The following is a 22,156-nucleotide window of genomic DNA, read 5'->3' as shown; positions in this document are numbered from 1 at the left end:
CAGATTTCTGAATGCTAAGCAACGGGAAGTATTTCAAACAGTGTTCACTTGGACAAGAAAATTTGTAAGAAATCGTAACTGCATTTCACCCACTGATGTTAAACCTCTGTATTTGTGTCTATATTTTTAACTGGTGAAGGCGGATGTGGAAAGTCGTATTTGATCACAACCATTTAAAAATTTCTCACAAAATTAATAAACGTATTGCGAGGTCCCTTTACAAGTTGGACTCACCTGAAAGATTTGCATGATGAATGCTAAATGATATATTTACTTTTTGTTAAAACTTCATGTAACTCCAGATATAGCTTTTTAGTTATTAATTTTTCTTGCCGCCTTAATTGCCGCTTCGATCTTCTTGTTCGTTGAAAATTTCAGTCTACATCCAATCTTTTTTAGTGGCATGTGACCCTGTTACGTAGTATTACAGTAGCGCTTTAAACATTACTGACTCTCACTCGCTATTATTAATGACTTTCATAGCCTAAAAGAATTAATATACTGTAGCAACAAAGTTAAAAAAATCCAATGTACTTTCCACATCGATCTCTGTACGAATGATTTGTTTTTGTTTAAAAATAATAATTCCAACATGATATTCTAGCCGTTTAAGCAATAAAACAAAAAAGTAAGATATTAGCAGCAGGTGTGTGCATGATTTATTTTATTTCAAATTTAAAAGAATTTATTTCAACAAACAGGTTGTAAAAATTACTTATCTATAACCTGTCGACCTAGGCGGGGGTATGATGCTCAAGTGAGTATTGCCAACTTTGTTCTCAACAATCCTTGGAGACGAGGTTGCCTAAGTTACTCAGTATATATATTTTTTATTAGATATTAGTAGATATATTTTTTATTAACAAATATTAAAAAATACTTTAATTTATCCCACCCTTAGCCGACGTAATTGCCGACGTAACTTTGTTGTGAAATTTGAATGCCACGATCAAAAACGGTCGGTGTTATTATGAAGAACGTAAGGTATAGAGAACATTAAAGTCGGCTCCTTTCCTTCATGCTGACACTCTTATGCTCGACTGGTGCATTACACTGAGACTCGAACGAAAGATGGAAGACCATTTGGAACCATGCCACAAGTCAGTCTGACCTTCATCGTCACAGAGAATACTGCAAGAAGAGCGCGCACCCATGCAAGTTTAATATAACCGGAACATGGGAGAGGTTAGGTGTCCTGTAACTTAATACAGCTTTCCGACGAATGTTCTCGTAATGTAATACCAAAGAAAAAACATGTTGAATAAAGTTTAAAAAATCTTTTTAAAAGGGGAAAGAGAAATCAAAGATGGTTAGTAATAATAAGCGAAAAAATTGTATATGATATTACAAAGAAGTCCAGAAGTTCTGTCTCCCACACGACACGGCAGGCAATAAGTCAGCCCTGCCCTCGGTTTTGTGAGAAGAGATGTTCTGCGAAGACTCAAACAATTGAGTCTCCTGTACAGTTTTGCATGTTAAGCTGTGCCAGTGACAAGTATTTTCGAAGCATGTCACCAGCGACTTCTGCGATATACAACCTAATGATGCCCTGTGCCAGTGACAAACATTTTCGAAGCATGTCACCAGCGACTTCTGCGATATACAACCTAATGATGCCCTAACCTAATGAATAAATAATTTATTTTTAAACGCGCATGTTTTTCATTCAAATTCCGAACTTTAAGTCATTTTTTTCTTTGATTATTAGTATAGTAAATAATTACTTTATACAAAAGACATATCAGGTGCGCATTATTGAAGTTATAGATAGATAGATAGATAGATAGATAGATAGATAGATAGATAGATAGATAGATAGATAGATAGATAGATAGATAGATAGATAGATAGATAGATAGATAGATAGATAGATAGATAGATATATTCACAGTTACTCTCCTGACCGAAAACAGTACCGAATCCTACTGTTTTAGGTTACGTTTTCTACGTCGGTTACCTTTCCTACGTACGACGGTTACGTTTCCTACCCAGCAGTAGGTTACGCTTAGGTTACGTCGGTTACCCACGACATTGCGGTTACGTTTTCTACGTCAACGCGCATGTGCAAATATTAAAAATAAATCATAAGGGCGGCTTGCGGCGTGAAAGATACTCTCAGTTAAGGATTGTTGTTGTTGTTTTTTAATCATATCAATCAGATATAAGAAACAGAAAAGCTTTTTTTCTTTGGTAAGTTTTATTTTGTCATTTAACAGTTTTAAATGTTGTAAATGCTTATGTAAATATATTTTTTGTGGGCAACCAAAGTGCATAGCTAGCTAACGTTTTGTAGCTAGTAACACCCCAAATAGCAATCTGAACTTTTTAGGTTTGTTCAATGAAATAACATTAGTAGAATTAAAGAGCTATAGCTATGGTCATTTAACAATAGCATTATGTTCCTTGGTAGTCTTTTTGTGTAGTTAAGTATATTGCTGTAGTGTGTTTTTATATAGTCCTTATTCTCATGTTGGTATTTTGATATGACCTCTGAGCGTTTGTTTAAAAGCTCATTTTATTTTCACTAAATTTATTCTTACTTATGTTTTTCTTGTTTCTTTAAAGACAATAGCCATGCTTGAAGTTGTTTTTCGAGAGACTCACACCTATTTGTTTTTAAAACATTTTGTTTATTTTTCTCTTGTTTTTTAAAAATAATGACCATGCTTGAAGTTGTTTTCCTGGAGACCCCACACACTTGTTTTAAACAACCAGTGTTGTTTATAGATATATTATTCCTAATCAAAATGATATCAAATCATAACAAAAGCTGTTATAAATTATTGTTAAAAAAGTGTGTTGTCTGTTGTACCCATGCTTTCAAAGAACTTATATCACCGGTTTTTATTATGATAATTTAGTTAAGTACACAATTAAGCTTTCTTTTATATCACACTGCAGTTGTGCTTTGCTCAAGTATTTCATATATATTTTACATTGTCAGAATAAAAAAAATCATTTTTCAAGTTGGAATTGTCAAAGCAGGTCACAAGAAAAGTAGGAAGCATATTTTATCATGAGTTTGGGTAATAGTAAGGTAAACAACAGTCTTTTGTGTGTATACACCTATTATATATATACTATTATATACCTTCTTCTTGTTCTTAACAGTATATTTTTATTTCTAGGAAGTTTTGTATCGACAATTAGTGAAAATATATACGTGTAAAATTTCTGCAAAAGTCAATTTGTGAAAATAAGTCTTTCCTGCAAAAAGGTTTATTTGTTAAAATTAATCAACATGAATTTTTAGCAAAACAAAAAGATTTCTGATTCTTGTAGGCAGCTTTAATTAAAAGCTATATAAATCCCAAATAATTTATAAGGACCTAAACTAAAATTGAAAACTAATTCACTGCAAATCAAGTTGAAATTATTCGTTTCAAACATTTATTTCAAAAATAAATTTTTGAAATTTTTTAAAATGACTAATTTGTGAAAATTATTCTTTACGGAAGGTAATTTTTAATATAATTAATATAAACTGGCTAATATAATTAATATTATTAATATATTTAATATAAACTGAATTATATACAGAAATATCATATTCCACATATTATGGAATCACACAATCCATACTCACATCATCATCATCATTCTCGGCTTAACGTCCGTTTTCCATGCTAGCATGGGTTGGACGGGGTATATTAATGACCCTCTTCCAATCTGATCTAGACTGTGTTAGATCTAAACTCAACTTCCTTTGTATCAACTCACCTTTTTAACATATTTTAAAACTATATGTAGCTGTGTGGATGTCTTTTTAATACAGTTGGCACAAAGTGTGTGAATTTTTTTTTGACAATGGTAAATATATGTGTATACATTTTTATATAGCGAAATCTTCAAGAATCATTTGTATTGGTTGGTACCATAACAGTTATTACAAGGAATGGGACTGATGGCATGGCCTATCCTATTATCTTGGGAAAAAAATGGTAACAATTGGAAAGTAAGTATGGCACACATTGTTACTTATTATAATTTTTTATAACAAAAATAAGGAAATTTTCAGCTAGGTTTTTTGTCAAATTTTATAGTGATGTTGATAGTGACATCAGGGTACGAAGTAAAAATGTTGAGGCGCTTCATTGCAAATTAAAAGTCATTGGAAAAAACGATGAAAGTCTTTCTTTTATTGTCAGGTCTATAATCAGGTTTTGATATTGTTTGTTTCAGGTTCAAACATCGTCTACGTCAAATAGTTTAGAAAGGTATGTTCATTTCTTTTTTAATATGTACTGAAATTGCTGCATAACCATCTAATTTAAGATTAAATTATGAATTGAAGTTGCGCATATAAGAAAGAGTCTGCAGCCTTAACTGTTGCTAATTTTAGATTCCTTAAATTCTTTTATCCTTGCCTTAGTATGTTGATGAGAGAAAATATCAGGTTGAAGAAGAAAATTTCAGAGCTCGAGAACCAACTTTCAACAGACTCTACAAGCTTACCTATAGAAAAGTATGATTTTTACTGCCATATACTATTTACAACATGTAGATTTTTGTTTCTCCTATCTCCTTTATTCGAATTATATTTTAAATGTATTCAAATTATTATTTGAAAGTAAAAGAGAAAAAAAAATTGACTAAACCAGAAATGCCAACAAAAATATTCTGCAAAAGCTTCATTCTGCCGAAAATTTTAGTTTAAATGTAATATTTTCCTGCGAAATTCAACTCGTGCAAGACATATTGCAATTAAAATACTAAGAAGAAATTTCTGTTTCCCACCGTTTTCTTGCAGTCTCAAACTATGTTAATTTAATTGTTTGAATTGTTTCATAGAAACCGCAAAAAATGTCCATTACAGTCATGTGATAGTTGTGTTACAAATTTATCTCGGCACATGATAGAAGTACACTATTGGCCCCAGAGTAAGGCAAAATATTGCGTTGGCATATACGGATTGAGGAAACCAGGTGTTAGGTTTTAGGTTGTCGAAACAAAAGAATGAGTTTGCACCTCCAAGACGTCCACAAACTATCAAAAGGACCTTACTATTATAGTATGTTGAAATTAGCCAGGGTGTGTGACGTTGCATCAAACAACGAAGTACACATATGACATCCATCCCTGCCAAGCATGTCGCCACTGATGATCGCCACTGATCCGAAGTAACAGATTCGGATAGTGACATGGAAGATGACGAAGTGGTTGACTCTGCTGAAATTTTAGAGAGGTTTGTGACATATAAAATTTCAGTTGATGGAGGGAAGAGTTGACAAAAGAGTGCTATTCAGTCAAAGCAGCAATTGAGAGATATTTGGGCAGCTTTGGATTCCTCATATCCCAGTGATTTAGTCAGAAAATATAAAATTCGCGACACCTTTTTGACAACGTATGCCGAAAAGACAAAGGAATACAAAGCTTTAACCATTAAACGGTATATTTTGTCACTGCCACACTTCTATGACTTTCTCCTTACTGAGGAGATCCATCTACCTGGAATAGCACCAGATATGATTTTAAGGATGAAAGTTAGTGTATCTCGATGGAGCAAATCTAATAATGGAACGGTAGAGATACAGCAGCTTGAGAGACAGATGGAGGAGCAACAAGTGCTTATCACGCCTGAGCAGATCCAACGGTATGAGGAGTCTGCCAGTGCAAAGGAGGCTATCTCGATAATTAAAAATTTTCGTAGCCCTTACCGAGAAAACACCTTGTCTCGTCAAGAATATGCGTGTATACGGGATTTTCTCATAACGGAAATAACTATAATTAATTGTCAGAGGTCTGGCGTACCTAGCAACATGAACATCGATGAGGTGAAGGCTGCTGTATTTCGTGATGGTAAATATATTATTAAAGTAAAACGTCACAAGACATTTAGGAAACACGGTCCTGTTAATCTGTGTACGAGAGAAACCTTGTACCAACAGCTCTTAATTTTTTTCGATTCAATTCGCAGTCAGATACACAGTGACTTTGAAAATGTTTTTGTTTCATATAATGGCAAGATTTTAGAATCTGGAGCAATATCGAAACAAATTAATAGCACTTGGAAAAGGTCCGGTGTTTATGGTGAAAACGATCCGCCAGTGAGGAAAAACATCACTTCAAATATATTTCAAAAGTCTGGATCCACCATCATTGAAGATAAAAATCCAAGTGAAGCTTCATATGTTGCTAGCCTGTTGACGCACTCTGAGAGCACCTCAAAAAATACTACCGTTTGATAGAAAAGGAAAAGTATGCCCTTAAGGGTACAGCTGCCTTGGAGGAAACTTTCAACAAACGTGGCAAAACAAATATTTACGAAAAAAGAAAACGTGGACTGATGCCGAAGTCGGGGAGTTGGAGACTCTATTTAAGCAGTTTTTGACTGCGAAATCTGTCAGAATTGGCGATGTACGTAATCTACGTGAAAAGTTTATCCATCTTATTCATTTGTCTGATAGGCAGATTTTAGATAAATTGAGAAGCTACTGGCGCTATGGAGTCACGGAAGAGGAGAAAGGTAGGTTAAAACTATCGCATTTTTCTTCTTATATGTTGTATTGGTGACTTTTATTTGTTTTACGTTAGTATAAATATAAAGATTTTCATGAAAATTGTGCCTGTTTTTTTATTAAATTTAAAAGAATTCATTTCCTATCTTTTAATAGATGGTAATGATGCTGTTGACAACTCATGCTCCTCTATTGCAACTGAATACAAACAATCTGTGTCAAAAGGAGGTATGTTTGTGTTTTGCTACTTGCTAGCTTAATTGATTTTGAAAAAAGCGCTGAAGCTTTCACAGGCAGAAACTCGCGAAATGCAATTTTTTTGTGAAATTTACAATTCGCGAATATTTCTGTTGCGAAATTTTATGCACTTAAAGCAGCCCGATCCAATATTTCTTTAGTTAAGGCTTAATAGTGTGTGGTGTGCTCTTGTTGCGAAAACACAATTTTGTTTTTGATATAGTAGATAAGCATCATGGTGAAAACGAAGATGTTGACGAAGAAAGTGAAGATGATGATTATGAAAATACAGTTTCTGGGAAGGAAAAAATTTTCTCGAATGTTGAAGCTAACATCATTGTCGAAAAGTGTGCCGAGATCATTCGTTCTGGACCAATATCCATCAATAGAGTAGAACGTGCACTCGAATCAAGCTCTGTTGGAAAACGTGTACTACAAAACTTTGACATGTCGCAAATACAAACAAGGCTTACATATGAGCGCTTGTAGTACAGAAAAAGTTCCAGAAGAAAGTGTCTCTAAACTGTTTTATTTCTACCTTTACTGTACGAAACATTTAACTATAATTTGGTGTAGTTTCGCACACTTTTAATTATTTTTCCCACTATTAAACGCTCCTCATTGTATGTATCGAGAATGTTTTCATTTTCTTTGAATTCTTATGGCACGTTTTAATTCTTAACGGTGCTGAGACAAGAGTATGGATTAAAATAAGTACCATTTGTTAAAAATAGTTATATCGTTTTGCAGTATACAAGTTATGTTTTATGTGCATCACTTGACATTTTTATGTATGTTATTTTTCTATATATATATATTTAGTTATGCAAAAACAATGAACAAAATTTCCGTAATTTGCTACATTATTCATCATTCACCCTAACATCGTTTGCTTATAACAAAAAACGTGTACCTTGTGAATCCTTATTACATTGCCTTTATCGTTATGAGTGTTATGAGTCGCCGTTAGGGAGAACTGCCATGTGCCTAGGTGATGCCACGTAACTCGTGAATTTTTTAACTAGTAACTTTTTAACTAAAAACAGTCAATAAATGCACGATTAAGCGCCCTTGATGCTCGTTAAGGGGAAATAGGCGTTTTGAAAAAAGAAGTATAAATGTTATACTACCGTAGGGGACAAATATTAAATGGGGTTCCTAACCGGAAAAGGTGCCACATCTAGCTAAATTTAGTACTTAATAAGTCGGTTAGAAATCACGAAATTATAACGAAAAGTATCAGCTAAACTCCAGGAACGGTCTATTTAATTTTGCAACAGTATTCTGTAAAGTACCCTGCAGTAAAGAGCGGGAGTGTCCTCATCTGTTTAAAACAAATTGGAATAAAAACAAAAATATCCTTTCAAATAAATACGCAACATACTGTCATAAAAGTGAGGGAAAGTCGAGAATAATAACAATGGTCATTTATTGCAGCGTGTGCCAAGAAGGTAAAATAATGTCCCGGTTAATGGCGCAGCACTATTGTTAGGTCACGCTACTATATTTTTAACATGTTCGAGTCTGTAAATAACGCATCCGTATTATAACTTGAACAGCACGTTATTATAAAAACTGTGGGTAATACAATAGCAGTTTTGACCACTAACAATTATACTTGCGATATTATGATTTGGCTTTTATATATAGACAGCAAGACAAAGCAGACATCAAAGCACAAATTTAACTAGCGTTATTAAGATTCTTCTTCTTCTCCCAAAACAAATCTTGGAGATAAAGGATGACGCAACAATCAACAATAGTTCAATATTTATTATTCTGTCTAAACATTGTTAAATAGGAAATTATGTTGGAAATTGTATACGTCGTCATTGCGTAGCAATCTCAAAGGTTTTCCCAACCAAAAAAAGCGATAAGAACCTCTAGTTTGGCTATTACAGAGTACGGTGGTTTTTATCCTGGAGTAGGAGGCGATTACAATAAAAGTGATCGTCTTCGTGCAATGATCTCACACTGACGCTGTTGTTATAAACTTTACTTGTATTACTCGTACTTGTACATTATTCACGATGGATTTTAACGATTTCAGCCAGCGCAAAATACCAACGTTTACCAAAAAGTAGTTGTTTTTTGTGTTTGTCAGGAAGATGTGAAAAGAAGTGCTAAAAGTTATAAATGACAACGAAATTATATGTAAAAAATTCTTTGAAAACTGGAATATTGATTAAAAAAGCTGACGTCAGCATAAAATATTGCTGACAGTCATCGTCTAATGCATAAATTTTGTTTGTCTTGTGTTATCTAGAAATTATTCCTACAAACGTTATGAAATATAAGCCAACACACGATAAATTTTGTTTAGGAAAATGTTTTGCCCAACAACACCCACCTCCTAGCGGTAATGCACTACCGCATCCCCCTTCCCTCAATATACTAGCCTCAACTTTGGTTAAAGACACATAATTAAAAAATTAATAGAAACACCTTTCACATAATAACCTCTTGTTATGTCTATCACCGTTTTGTTTCTTACAAAGACAATACGAAAACTAGAGTGCACTAAGATCGTTTTTCCGATTCCGCGCCGTAGGAAAAGTCTGCGACCTTTCCACTTCCATGCTGTGATAGATCATAAGACAGCAACACCAAGATGAAAGAGATAATACTACGTTAATTCTTAGCACATATATTTATTTTACATGGGCTAATAAAGAGATTCTCTTTCATATACCTTCATAGACACAAAAAGGGTTAATATGCGCAATTTTTATACTCAGGTCGATAACGTAACTCATCGATAGAATATTAAGAATACATCCGACTAGAAACAGAGTAGCAATATCAAAAAGCAATTATATAAACACAATTTCAAACTTAAAAAGTATTTAACCACATGATTTGATGAAGAATAATCAAAATTTAAGAAAGTTTTGTTGTTGTTGTGCATATCTTGAAAAGGTTACGTTAACTACGTGTTAAATTTTCGAGGGTACCTCTAACAGACAGGTCCAGAAATCCTAATTGAAGTGACTACACGTCAAATCCTTTGCTACGAATGCCAGTGTATGTTAGCAGAATGTTCATGTGTAATTTCAAGATTTTTTGACACAGTACGTTTACACAGTGACAGTGCAAACATGAAGCCCCCAAAATCGCAAAAAAGACCTACTTTTAAAAAGATAAGGGGTATGTTATGTATGTGATTGCACTCGAATTTTTTTTTTAAAAAATCGTTAAAAACTGGATAATGGCGAATGGTGGTAATTAATTAGGGGGCTATTTTGGTGCGTGGTAGGATGATCTTTACCCATATAATCAATATTTTCCCATACCACGCCCTAGTTCTACTTACCACGACGTAGGTTACGATTCCTACTATCTTAACTTTAGCTTACTCATTTTTTTTTTAATCACAACACTTTTACAAAAATTTTAGGTTTTCTTGTTGCAAATTTATTAAAAAATATAAAATAACCTTTGGCAGCCCTTCAAACATCACGCGCGGTTTTATAATATGACTTGTCTTTGAGGTAGAAAACGTAACCTATTTACCTATACAGATAGATAGATAGATAGATAGATAGATAGATAGATAGATAGATAGATAGATAGATAGATAGATAGATAGATAGATAGATAGATAGATAGATAGATAGATAGATAGATAGATAGATAGATAGATAGATAGATAGATAGATAGATAGATAGATAGATAGATAGATAGATAGATAGATAGATAGATAGATAGATAGATAGATAGATAGATAGATAGATAGATAGATAGATAGATAGATAGATAGATAGATAGATAGATAGATAGATAGATAGATAGATAGATAGATAGATAGATAGATAGATAGATAGATAGATAGATAGATAGATAGATAGATAGATAGATAGATAGATAGATAGATAGATAGATAGATAGATAGATAGATAGATAGATAGATAGATAGATAGATAGATAGATAGATAGATAGATAGATAGATAGATAGATAGATAGATAGATAGATAGATAGATAGATAGATAGATAGATAGATAGATAGATAGATAGATAGATAGATAGATAGATAGATAGATAGATAGATAGATAGATAGATAGATAGATAGATAGATAGATAGATAGATAGATAGATAGATAGATAGATAGATAGATAGATAGATAGATAGATAGATAGATAGATAGATAGATAGATAGATAGATAGATAGATAGATAGATAGATAGATAGATAGATAGATAGATAGATAGATAGATAGATAGATAGATAGATAGATAGATAGATAGATAGATAGATAGATAGATATATTCACAGTTACTCTCCTGACCGAAAACAGTACCGAATCCTACTGTTTTAGGTTACGTTTTCTACGTCGGTTACCTTTCCTACGGACGACGGTTACGTTTCCTCCCAGCAATAGGTTACGCTTAGGTTACGTCGGTTACCCACGACATGGCGGTTACGTTTTCTACGTCAACGCGCATGTGCAAATATTAAAAATAAATCATAAGGGCGGCTTGCGGCGTGAAAGATACTCTCAGTTAAGGATTGTTGTTGTTGTTTTTTAATCATATCAATCAGATATAAGAAACAGAAAAGCTTTTTTTCTTTGGTAAGTTTTATTTTGTCATTTAACAGTTTTAAATGTTGTAAATGCTTATGTAAATATATTTTTTGTGGGCAACCAAAGTGCATAGCTAGCTAACGTTTAGTAGCTAGTAACACCCCAAATAGCAATCTGAACTTTTTAGGTTTGTTCAATGAAATAACATTAGTAGAATTAAAGAGCTATAGCTATGGTCATTTAACAATAGCATTATGTTTCTTGGTAGTCTTTTTGTGTAGTTAAGTATATTGCTGTAGTGTGTTTTTATATAGTCCTTATTCTCATGTTGGTATTTTGATATGACCTCTGAGCGTTTGTTTAAAAGCTCATTTTATTTTCACTAAATTTATTCTTACTTATGTTTTTCTTGTTTCTTTAAAGACAATAGCCATGCTTGAAGTTGTTTTTCGAGAGACTCACACCTATTTGTTTTTAAAACATTTTGTTTATTTTTCTCTTGTTTTTTAAAAATAATGACCATGCTTGAAGTTGTTTTTCTGGAGACCCCACACACTTGTTTTAAACAACCAGTGTTGTTTATAGATATATTATTCCTAATCAAAATGATATCAAATCATAACAAAAGCTGTTATAAATTATTGTTAAAAAAGTGTGTTGTCTGTTGTACCCATGCTTTCAAAGAACTTATATCACCGGTTTTTATTATGATAATTTAGTTAAGTACACAATTAAGCTTTCTTTTATATCACACTGCAGTTGTGCTTTGCTCAAGTATTTCATATATATTTTACATTGTCAGAATAAAAAAAATCATTTTTCAAGTTGGAATTGTCAAAGCAGGTCACAAGAAAAGTAGGAAGCATATTTTATCATGAGTTTTGGTAATAGCAAGGTAAACAACAGTCTTTTGTGTGTATACACCTATTATATATATACTATTATATACCTTTTTCTTGTTCTTAACAGTATATTTTTATTTCTAGGAAGTTTTGTATCGACAATTAGTGAAAATATATACGTGTACAATTTCTGCAAAAGTCAATTTGTGAAAATAAGCCTTTCCTACAAAAAGGTTTATTTGTTAAAATTAATCAACATGAATTTTTAGCAAAACAAAAAGATTTCTGAATCTTGTAAGCAGCTTTAATTGAAAGCTATATAAATCCCAAATAATTTATACGGACCTAAACTAAAATTGCAAACTAATTCACTGCAAAGCAAGTTGAAATTATTCGTTTCAAACATTTATTTCAAAAATAAATTTTTGAAATTTTTTAAAATGACTAATTTGTGAAAATTATTCTTTACGGAAGGTAATTTTTAATATAATTAATATAAACTGGCTAATATAATTAATATTATTAATATATTTAATATAAACTGAATTATATACAGAAATATCATATTCCACATATTATGGAATCACACAATCCATATTCACATCATCATCATCATTCTCGGCTTAACGTCCGTTTTCCATGCTAGCATGGGTTGGACGGGGTATATTAATGACCCTCTTCCAATCTGATCTAGACTGTGTTTGATCTAAACTCAACTTCCTTTGTATCAACTCACCTTTTTAACATATTTTTAAAACTATATGTAGCTGTGTGGATGTCTTTTTAATACAGTTGGCACAAAGTGTGTGAATTTTTTTTTGACAATGGTAAATATATGTGTATACATTTTTATATAGCGAAATCTTCAAGAATCATTTGTATTGGTTGGTACCATAACAGTTATTACAAGGAATGGGACTGATGGCATGGCCTATCCTATTATCTTGGGAAAAAAATGGTAACAATTGGAAAGTAAGTATGGCACACATTTTTCTAAACACATTGTTACTTATTATAATTTTTTATAACAAAAATAAGGAAATTTTTAGCTAGGTTTTTTGTCAAATTTTATAGTGATGTTGATAGTGACATCAGGGTACAAAGTAAAAATGTTGAGGCGCTTCATTGCAAATTAAAAGTCATTGGAAAAAACGATGAAAGTCTTTCTTTTATTGTCAGGTCTATAATCAGGTTTTGATATTGTTTGTTTCAGGTTGAAACATCGTCTACGTCAAATAGTTTAGAAAGGTATGTTCATTTCTTTTTTAATATGTACTGAAATTGCTGTATCTAATTTAAAATAAATTAAAACTGAAATTGCTGTATCTAATTTAAGATTAAATTAAGAATTGAAGTTGCGCATATAAGAAAGAGTCTGCAGCTTTAACTGTTACTAATTTTAGATTCCTTAAATTCTTTTATCCTTGCCTTAGTATGTTGATGAGAGAAAATATCAGGTTGAAGAAGAAAATTTCAGAGCTCGAGAACCAACTTTCAACAGACTCTACAAGCTTACCTATCGAAAAGTATGATTTTTACTGCCATATACTATTTACAACATGTAGATTTTTTGTTTCTCGTATCTCCTTTATTCGAATTATATTATTAATGTATTCAAATTATTATTTGAAAGTAAAAGAGAAAAAAAATTAGCTAAACCAGAAATTCGAACAAAAATATTCTGCAAGAGCTTCATTCTGCCGAAAATCTTAGTTTAAATGTAATATATTCCTGCGAAATTCAACTCGTGCAAGACATATTGCAATTAAAATACTAAGAAGAAATTTCTGTTTCCCACCGTTTTCTTGCAGTCTCAAACTATGTTAATTTAATTGTTTGAATTGTTTCATAGAAACCGCAAAAAATGTCCATTACAGTCATGTGATAGTTGTGTTACAAATTTATCTCGGCACATGATAGAAGTACACTATTGGCCCCAGAGTAAGGCAAAATATTGCGTTGGCATATACGGATTGAGGAAACCAGGTGTTAGGTTTTAGGTCGTCGAAACAAAAGAATGAGTTTGCACCTCCAAGACGTCCACAAACTATCAAAAGGACCTTACTTTTATAGTATGTTGAAATTAGCCAGGGTGTGTGACGTTGCATCAAACAACGAAGTACACATATGACATCCATCCCTGCCAAGCATGTCGCCACTGATGATCGCCACTGATCCGAAGTAACAGATTCGGATAGTGACATGGAAGATGACGAAGTGGTTGACTCTGCTGAAATTTTAGAGAGGTTTGTGACATATAAAATTTCAGTTGATGGAGGGAAGAGTTGCCAAAAGAGTGCTATTCAGTCAAAGCAGCAATTGAGAGATATTTGGGCAGCTTTGGATTCCTCATATCCCAGTGATTTAGTCAGAAAATATAAAATTCGCGACACCTTTTTGACAACGTATGCCGAAAAGACAAAGGAATACAAAGCTTTAACCATTAAACGGTATATTTTGTCACTGCCACACTTCTATGACTTTCTCCTTACTGAGGAGATCCATCTACCTGGAATAGCACCAGATATGATTTTAAGGATGAAAGTTAGTGTATCTCGATGGAGCAAATCTAATAATGGAACGGTAGAGATACAGCAGCTTGAGAGACAGATGGAGGAGCAACAAGTGCTTATCACGCCTGAGCAGATACAACGGTATGAGGAGTCTGCCAGTGCAAAGGAGGCTATCTCGATAATTAAAAATTTTTGTAGCCCTTACCGAGAAAACACCTTGTCTCGTCAAGAATATGCGTGTATACGGGATTTTCTCATAACGGAAATAACTATAATTAATTGTCAGAGGTCTGGCGTACCTAGCAACATGAACATCGATGAGGTGAAGGCTGCTGTATTTCGTGATGGTAAATATATTATTAAAGTAAAACGTCACAAGACATTTAGGAAACACGGTCCTGTTAATCTGTGTACGAGAGAAACCTTGTACCAACAGCTCTTAATTTTTTTCGATTCAATTCGCAGTCAGATACACAGTGACTTTGAAAATGTTTTTGTTTCATATAATGACAAGATGTTAGAATCTGGAGCAATATCGAAACAAATTAATAGCACTTGGAAAAGGTCCGGTGTTTATGGTGAAAACGATCCGCCAGTGAGGAAAAACATCACTTCAAATATATTTCAAAAGTCTGGATCCACCATCATTGAAGATAAAAATCCAAGTGAAGCTCCATATGTTGCTAGCCTGTTGACGCACTCTGAGAGCACCTCCAAAAAATACTACCGTTTAATAGAAAAGGAAAAGTATGCCCTTAAGGGTACAGCTGCCTTGGAGGAAACTTTCAACAAACGTGGCAAAAAAAATATTTACGAAAAAAAGAAAACGTGGACTGATGCCGAAGTCGGGGAGTTGGAGACTCTATTTAAGCAGTTTTTGACTGCGAAATCTGTCAGAATTGGCGATGTACGTAATCTACGTGAAAAGTTTATCCATCTTATTCATTTGTCTGATAGGCAGATTGTAGATAAATTGAGAAGCTACTGGCGCTATGGAGTCACGGAAGAGGAGAAAGGTAGGTTAAAACTATCGCATTTTTCTTCTTATATGTTGTATTGGTGACTTTTATTTGTTTTACGTTAGTATAAATATAAAGATTTTCATGAAAATTGTGCCTGTTTTTTTATTAAATTTAAAAGAATTCATTTCCTATCTTTTAATAGATGGTAATGATGCTGTTGACAACTCATGCTCCTCTATTGCAACTAAATACAAACAATCTGTGTCAAAAGGAGGTATGTTTGTGTTGTGCTACTTGCTAGCTTAATTGATTTTGAAAAAAGCGCTGAAGCTTTCACAGGCAGAAACTCGCGAAATGCAATTTTTTTGTGAAATTTACAATTCGCGAATAATTCTGTTGCGAAAGTTTATGCACTTAAAGCAGCCCGATCCAATATTTCTTTAGTTAAGGCTTAATAGTGTGTGGTGTGCTCTTGTTGCGAAAACACAATTTTGTTTTTAATATAGTAGATAAGCATCATGGTGAAAACGAAGATGTTGACGAAGAAAGTGAAGATGATGATTATGAAAATACAGTTTCTGGGAAGGAAAAATTTTTCTCGAATGTTGAAGCTAACATCATTGTCGAAGATCAGTGCCGAGATCATTCGTTCTGGACCAATATCCATCAATAGAGTAGAACGTGCACTCGAATCAAGCTCTGTTGGAAAACGTGTACTACAAAACTTTGACATGTCGCAAATACAAACAAGGCTTAAATATGAGCGCTTGTAGTACAGAAAAAGTTCCAGAAGAAAGTGTCTCTAAACTGTTTTATTTCTACCTTTACTGTACGAAACATTTAACTATAATTTGGTGTAGTTTCGCACACTTTTAATTATTTTTCCCACTATTAAACGCTCCTCATTGTATGTATCGAGAATGTTTTCATTTTCTTTGAATTCTTATGGTTCGTTAAAAAAAAGATCTGTAGCGCACGTTTTAATTCTTAACGGTGCTGAGACAAGAGTATGGATTAAAATAAGTACCATTTGTTAAAAATAGTTATATCGTTTTGCAGTATACAAGTTATGTTTTATGTGCATCACTTGACATTTTTATGTATGTTATTTTTCTATATATATATTTAGTTATGCAAAAACAATGAACAAAATTTCCGTAATTTGCTACATTATTCATCATTCACCCTAACATCGTTTGCTTATAACAAAAAACGTGTACCTTGTGAATCCTTATTACATTGCCTTTATCGTTATGAGTGTTATGAGTCGCCGTTAGGGAGAACTGCCATGTGCCTAGGTGATGCCACGTAACTCGTGAATTTTTTGAATAAGTAACTAAAAACAGTCAATAAATGCACGATTAAGCGCCCTTGATGCTCGTTAAGGGGAAATGGGCGTTTTGAAAAAAGAAGTATAAATGTTATACTACCGTAGGGGACAAATATTAAATGGGGTTCCTAACCGGAAAAGGTGCCACATCTAGCTAAATTTAGTACTTAATAAGTCGGTTACAAATCACGAAATTATAACGAAAAGTATCAGCTAAACTCCAGGAACGGTCTATTTAATTTTGCAACAGTATTCTGTAAAGTACCCTGCAGTAAAGAGCGGGAGTGTCCTCATCTGTTTAAAACAAATTGGAATAAAAACAAAAATATCCTTTCAAATAAATACGCAACATACTGTCATAAAAGTGAGGGAAAGTCGAGAATAGTAACAATGGTCATTTATTGCAGCGTGTGCCAAGAAGGTAAAATAATGTCCCGGTTAATGGCGCAGCACTATTGTTAGGTCACGCTACTATATTTTTAACATGTTCGAGTCTGTAAATAACGCATCCGTATTATAACTTGAACAGCACGTTATTATAAAAACTGTGGGTAATTCAATAGCAGTTTTGACCACTAACAATTATACTTGCGATATTATGATTTGGCTTTTATATATAGACAGCAAGACAAAGCAGACATCAAAGCACAAATTTAAGTAGCGTTATTAAGATTCTTCTTCTTCTCCCAAAACAAATCTTGGAGATAAAGGATGACGCAACAATCAACAATAGTTCAATATTTATTATTCTGTCTAAACATTGTTAAATAGGAAATTATGTTGGAAATTGTATACGTCGTCATTGCGTAGCAATCTCAAAGGTTTTCCCAACCGAAAAAAGCGATAAGAACCTCTAGTTTGGCTATTGCAGAGTACGGTGGTTTTTATCCTGGAGTAGGAGGCGATTACAATAAAAGTGATCGTCTTCGTGCAATGTTCTCACACTGACGCTGTTGTTATAAACTTTACTTGTATTACTCGTACTTGTACATTATTCACGATGGATTTTAACGATTTCAGCCAGCGCGAAATACCAACGTTTACCAAAAAGTAGTTGTTTTTTGTGTTTGTCAGAAAGATGTGAAAAGAAGTGCTAAAAGTTATAAATGACAACGAAATTATATGTAAAAAATTCGAAATTTGAAAACTGGAATATTGATTAAAAAAGCTGACGTCAGCATAAAATATTGCTGACAGTCATCGTCTAATGCATAAATTTTGTTTGTCTTGTGTTATCTAGAAATTATTCCTACAAACGTTATGAAATATAAGCCAACACACGATAAATTTTGTTTAGGAAAATGTTTTGCCCAACAACACCCACCTCCTAGCGGTAATGCACTACCGCATCCCCCTTCCCTCAATATACTAGCCTCAACTTTGGTTGACGACACATAATCAAAAAATTAATAGAAACACCTTTCACATAATAACCTCTTGTTATGTCTATCACCGTTTTGTTTCTTACAAAGACAATACGAAAACTAGAGTGCACTAAGATCGTTTTTCCGATTCCGCGCCGTAGGAAAAGTCTGCGACCTTTCCACTTCCATGCTGTGATAGATCGTAAGATAGCAACACCAAGATGAAAGAGATAATACTACGTTAATTCTTAGCACATATATTTATTTTACATGGGCTAATAAAGAGATTCTCTTTCATATACCTTCATAGACACAAAAAGGGTTAATATGCGCAATTTTTATACTCAGGTCGATAACGTAACTCATCGATAGAATATTAAGAATACATCCGACTAGAAACAGAGTAGCAATATCAAAAAGCAATTATATAAACACAATTTCAAACTTAAAAAGTATTTAACCACATGATTTGATGAAGAATAATCAAAATTTAAGAAAGTTTTGTTGTTGTTGTGCATATCTTGAAAAGGTTACGTTAACTACGTGTTAAATTTTCGAGGGTACCTCTAACAGACAGGTCCAGAAATCCTAATTGAAGTGACTACACGTCAAATCCTTTGGTACGAATGCCAGTGTATGTTAGCAGAATGTTCATGTGTAATTTCAAGATTTTTTGACACAGTACGTTTACACAGTGACAGTGCAAACATGAAGCCCCCAAAATCGCAAAAAAGACCTACTTTTAAAAAGATAAGGGGTATGTTATGTATGTGATTGCACTCGAATTTTTTTTTTAAAAAATCGTTAAAAACTGGATAATGGCGAATGGTGGTAATTAATTAGGGGCCTATTTTGGTGCGTGGTAGGATGATCTTTACCCATATAATCAATATTTTCCCATACCACGCCCTAATTCTACTTACCACGACGTAGGTTACGATTCCTACTATCTTAACTTTAGCTTGCTCATTTTTTTTTAATCTCAACACTTTTACAAAACTTTTAGGTTTTCTTGTTGCAAATTTATTAAAAAATATAAAATAACCTTTGGCAGCCCTTCAAACATCACGCGCGGTTTTATAATATGACTTTTCTTTGAGGTAGAAAACGTAACCTATTTACCTATACAGATAGATAGATAGATAGATAGATAGATAGATAGATAGATAGATAGATAGATAGATAGATAGATAGATAGATAGATAGATAGATAGATAGATAGATAGATAGATAGATAGATAGATAGATAGATAGATAGATAGATAGATAGATAGATAGATAGATAGATAGATAGATAGATAGATAGATAGATAGATAGATAGATAGATAGATAGATAGATAGATAGATAGATAGATAGATAGATAGATAGATAGATAGATAGATAGATAGATAGATAGATAGATAGATAGATAGATAGATAGATAGATAGATAGATAGATAGATAGATAGATAGATAGATAGATAGATAGATAGATAGATAGATAGATAGATAGATAGATAGATAGATAGATAGATAGATAGAAATATTCATGCTCCTGATTTTCAAATTATTTGCTCCCTATGTAACAATTTTGCTCCCTGGATTCAAATTTAGTTTTGAATCCAGGGAGCATTGCTCCCGAAATTCAAATTGCCTGCTCCCTGTAACAATTTTGCTCCCGAAATTCAAATTTCATTTTGCATCCAGGGAGCAATGCTCCCGAAATGCAAATTGTCGATTTTGCATATCGGGAGCAGTGCTCCCGATGTTCATATTTAGTGCTCCCGTGGTACAAAGCAATCAAGACAAAAATAACAAACGGAGGATATCGAGGTTATTATTACAAACAGTGAATATTGGTTAGTGAAAGTTTACAGAGGTGTAGGATTGTTTCTTGTTCTGTGTTGATTATATTTTTGCTTCTTTATTAATCTTTTTGTTAACATGCTAAGAATATGTACAATATCATAGACTTTTATTTTGATATTCAACTAGTTAGCTAGCTAGCTAGTTATCTATGTTAGCAGTTTATGTATAGCTAGCTAGCTATCGTAAAGATGAAAGTTCAAAGTTGTGATTTTCTATTATACAACATCCTTGAAAACTAGAAATAGTATATACATAATAAGTTGCATGAGGAAATAATTGTTGAAAAAATGAACATGGCCTCTCAACATAGCTATATATAATCTCTTAATTTTAAAGTGCAAAGCTACCATACTTAGGGGCCTTCGAAATTTTTTTTCGGGCCCCCTTAGCGGGATATCACCGCTAAGAGGGGAGGGAGTCTGAAGCTTGAAAAAGAAATCCGCTAAGGATTGAGAAATTTTAAAAATTTGTTCGTGGCCTGAACATTCTTCGTTGTTCGTGAGCATAATTCCTATTTTCATCAATTCCGATAACTTTTATCTACAAAACACGCCCCTGAGCCTTCCAAGAATTTATCCGAATGTGTGTATTTCACAGACGGAAATCCACTAAAAGAGGGGAAGGGTCTCTGAATCTTAGCGGCGATATCCTGCTAACAAGGCCCGAAAATTTTTTTCGAAGGCCCCTTAGGCTAAGTTTTATAGCTATATGTAGCTAGCTATATATATTACATTTATCTTTTATGTGTAACTGATTAGATGTTTCTTTTTCTCTTTATTATTTTTGTTTGCCATAGAGTGACAACACGCTGGCTTTTTTTTGGTTTCTAAAAGATATATACTTGTTGTAAACGTATTTGGGCATAATTCTTAAGAAAACCAGCTGATGCGTCAAGTGAGAATTACCCGGATTGCGGTCATTGTGATAAATTCTGTATAATGGGTAGCTATTGTTGTACAGAAGATTGTCTGTTTGTGTAGTTTACACGTAAAATAAAAAATAATGAATGAAAGTTATATAAATAATTTGATGCAACGAAATGTTTTCAATGACGTAAATGGGTTTACACGGCAAAATACTGTTTGTACCACATATTCCATGTATGTCTGATTGTTTTTATATTTTTTGCAACAAACATTCAAATTAATAATAAGTTTGTCTTAATATGGTATCTAGCTGCAGTAAAGGAATATAAGACATGAAAGATGTATATATACATTATGCCACCATATAAGCAGCAGAGTCCCAATTACCCAATTATTTTAAGATCTTAATTTCCTAGATTGTGGCTGGTGTACATCCTCTATATCCACATTCCAATGTGGAGAGCAATTGTGAGTGCATATCATATTAACAGATATGATATAACAGAATTCTGCTTGCTTTCCTTGACCAATTAGGCTGTAAGAATTTAAGTTGCAGGTTTGTTATTAATAATTGAGTGTGTGGTCTATACTGAGTCTATACTAAGTCTTTTGTAAAGTTCGATTCAAGAAATTATTTTTCTAAAAATGAAATTCTTGATTATGTATTCTGTATATTTTTTTTTTACAAATCATTTTTCATTATTTTATTTTTCATTTCGGTTAAAAGTATTAAGGAAAAAAATGCTGGTAGAAAGTTTATCAATGCATTCAGTGCATTTTAACGAACCTTGTAAACACTCCACAATGCAATAGGTTTTGAAGCTTTCTCAAAAAACCAGATAGTTGTCTCAAATATGAAACTCCTGACAACACAATCCATAGAATTTTAAATTCGAAATATTTATCACTGTAAATGGATTTCCTATTACAATGCGTTTTTTAAGTTTAGTTCTGTCATTTAGATAAAGTAAATAAAGTGTACCAGGAGCAAGAAAATGGCAACAGGATTAATGACAGTTTGATTATGTGGCATTTGTGGGGAAGTCAATTGTTCCAAAGTATGTACATATACATTTTTCAACTCTACTAATCAGATTGTTAAGCTTATTTATCATTTTTCTCAGCTTTGAAATATTTGGCGTGTTATATAGGTAAAATTACTTATCGTAATGCAATAATTTGGATTGTCTTTTTAAAGTATATGAAT

General features: G+C 32.9%; 2 protein-coding genes across 8 annotated transcripts; both read left to right on the top strand.

Annotated features, from left to right (window-relative positions):
- Positions 1–1,864: 1,864 nt before the first annotated feature.
- Positions 1,865–7,274, top strand: LOC130613934 (uncharacterized). 5 transcript variants are annotated; one of them, XM_057435303.1, is made up of 5 exons: positions 1,865–2,190; positions 3,841–3,955; positions 4,183–4,217; positions 4,373–4,465; positions 4,792–5,610. In XM_057435303.1, the coding sequence occupies exons 2-5, from the start codon at positions 3,896–3,898 to the stop codon at positions 4,937–4,939; spliced, it is 336 nt and encodes a 111-aa protein (XP_057291286.1). In that variant the 5' UTR covers positions 1,865–2,190; positions 3,841–3,895; the 3' UTR covers positions 4,940–5,610. The 5 variants fall into 5 exon arrangements, 2 of the variants coding, with proteins under 2 accessions (XP_057291286.1, XP_057291285.1); XR_008975772.1 differs by adding an exon at positions 6,919–7,274 and having other exon boundaries at positions 1,871–2,190; positions 3,841–4,217; positions 4,792–6,686; XM_057435302.1 differs by lacking the exon at positions 1,865–2,190 and having other exon boundaries at positions 3,750–3,955; positions 4,792–5,601.
- A 3,788-nt stretch (positions 7,275–11,062) lies between these two features.
- Positions 11,063–16,700, top strand: LOC130613932 (uncharacterized). Of its 3 annotated transcripts, none has more exons than XM_057435299.1 (6): positions 11,063–11,270; positions 12,922–13,036; positions 13,278–13,312; positions 13,498–15,593; positions 15,742–15,813; positions 16,046–16,700. In XM_057435299.1, exons 4-6 carry the CDS (start codon positions 14,267–14,269, stop codon positions 16,210–16,212), a joined length of 1,566 nt encoding a protein of 521 aa, XP_057291282.1. In that variant the 5' UTR covers positions 11,063–11,270; positions 12,922–13,036; positions 13,278–13,312; positions 13,498–14,266; the 3' UTR covers positions 16,213–16,700. The 3 variants fall into 3 exon arrangements, with proteins under 3 accessions (XP_057291282.1, XP_057291283.1, XP_057291284.1); XM_057435300.1 differs by lacking the exon at positions 11,063–11,270 and having other exon boundaries at positions 12,754–13,036; positions 13,498–13,590; positions 13,917–15,593; XM_057435301.1 differs by lacking the exon at positions 11,063–11,270 and having other exon boundaries at positions 12,754–13,036; positions 16,049–16,700.
- The last annotated feature ends 5,456 nt before the right edge of the window (positions 16,701–22,156 follow it).

The sequence above is a fragment of the Hydractinia symbiolongicarpus genome, chromosome 11 (assembly GCF_029227915.1).
Source record: "Hydractinia symbiolongicarpus strain clone_291-10 chromosome 11, HSymV2.1, whole genome shotgun sequence".
NCBI lineage: Eukaryota > Metazoa > Cnidaria > Hydrozoa > Anthoathecata > Hydractiniidae > Hydractinia > Hydractinia symbiolongicarpus.
Note: the sequence above shows the minus strand (reverse complement) of the source record. Positions and strands in the feature narration are given on the sequence as shown.

Excerpts from the sequence above, each read along its gene's own strand:
- LOC130613932 (XM_057435299.1), top strand. The coding sequence starts at position 14,267 with ATGGAAGATGACGAAGTGGTTGACTCTGCTGAAATTTTAGAGAGGTTT. Across the intron at positions 15,594-15,741 it reads AGTCACGGAAGAGGAGAAAG|ATGGTAATGATGCTGTTGAC; the intron begins GTAGGTTAAAAC and ends ATCTTTTAATAG. Across the intron at positions 15,814-16,045 it reads ACAATCTGTGTCAAAAGGAG|TAGATAAGCATCATGGTGAA; the intron begins GTATGTTTGTGT and ends TTTTTAATATAG.
- LOC130613934 (XM_057435303.1), top strand. The coding sequence starts at position 3,896 with ATGGGACTGATGGCATGGCCTATCCTATTATCTTGGGAAAAAAATGGT. Across the intron at positions 3,956-4,182 it reads AAAATGGTAACAATTGGAAA|GTTCAAACATCGTCTACGTC; the intron begins GTAAGTATGGCA and ends TGTTTGTTTCAG. Across the intron at positions 4,466-4,791 it reads ACAAGCTTACCTATAGAAAA|AAACCGCAAAAAATGTCCAT; the intron begins GTATGATTTTTA and ends ATTGTTTCATAG.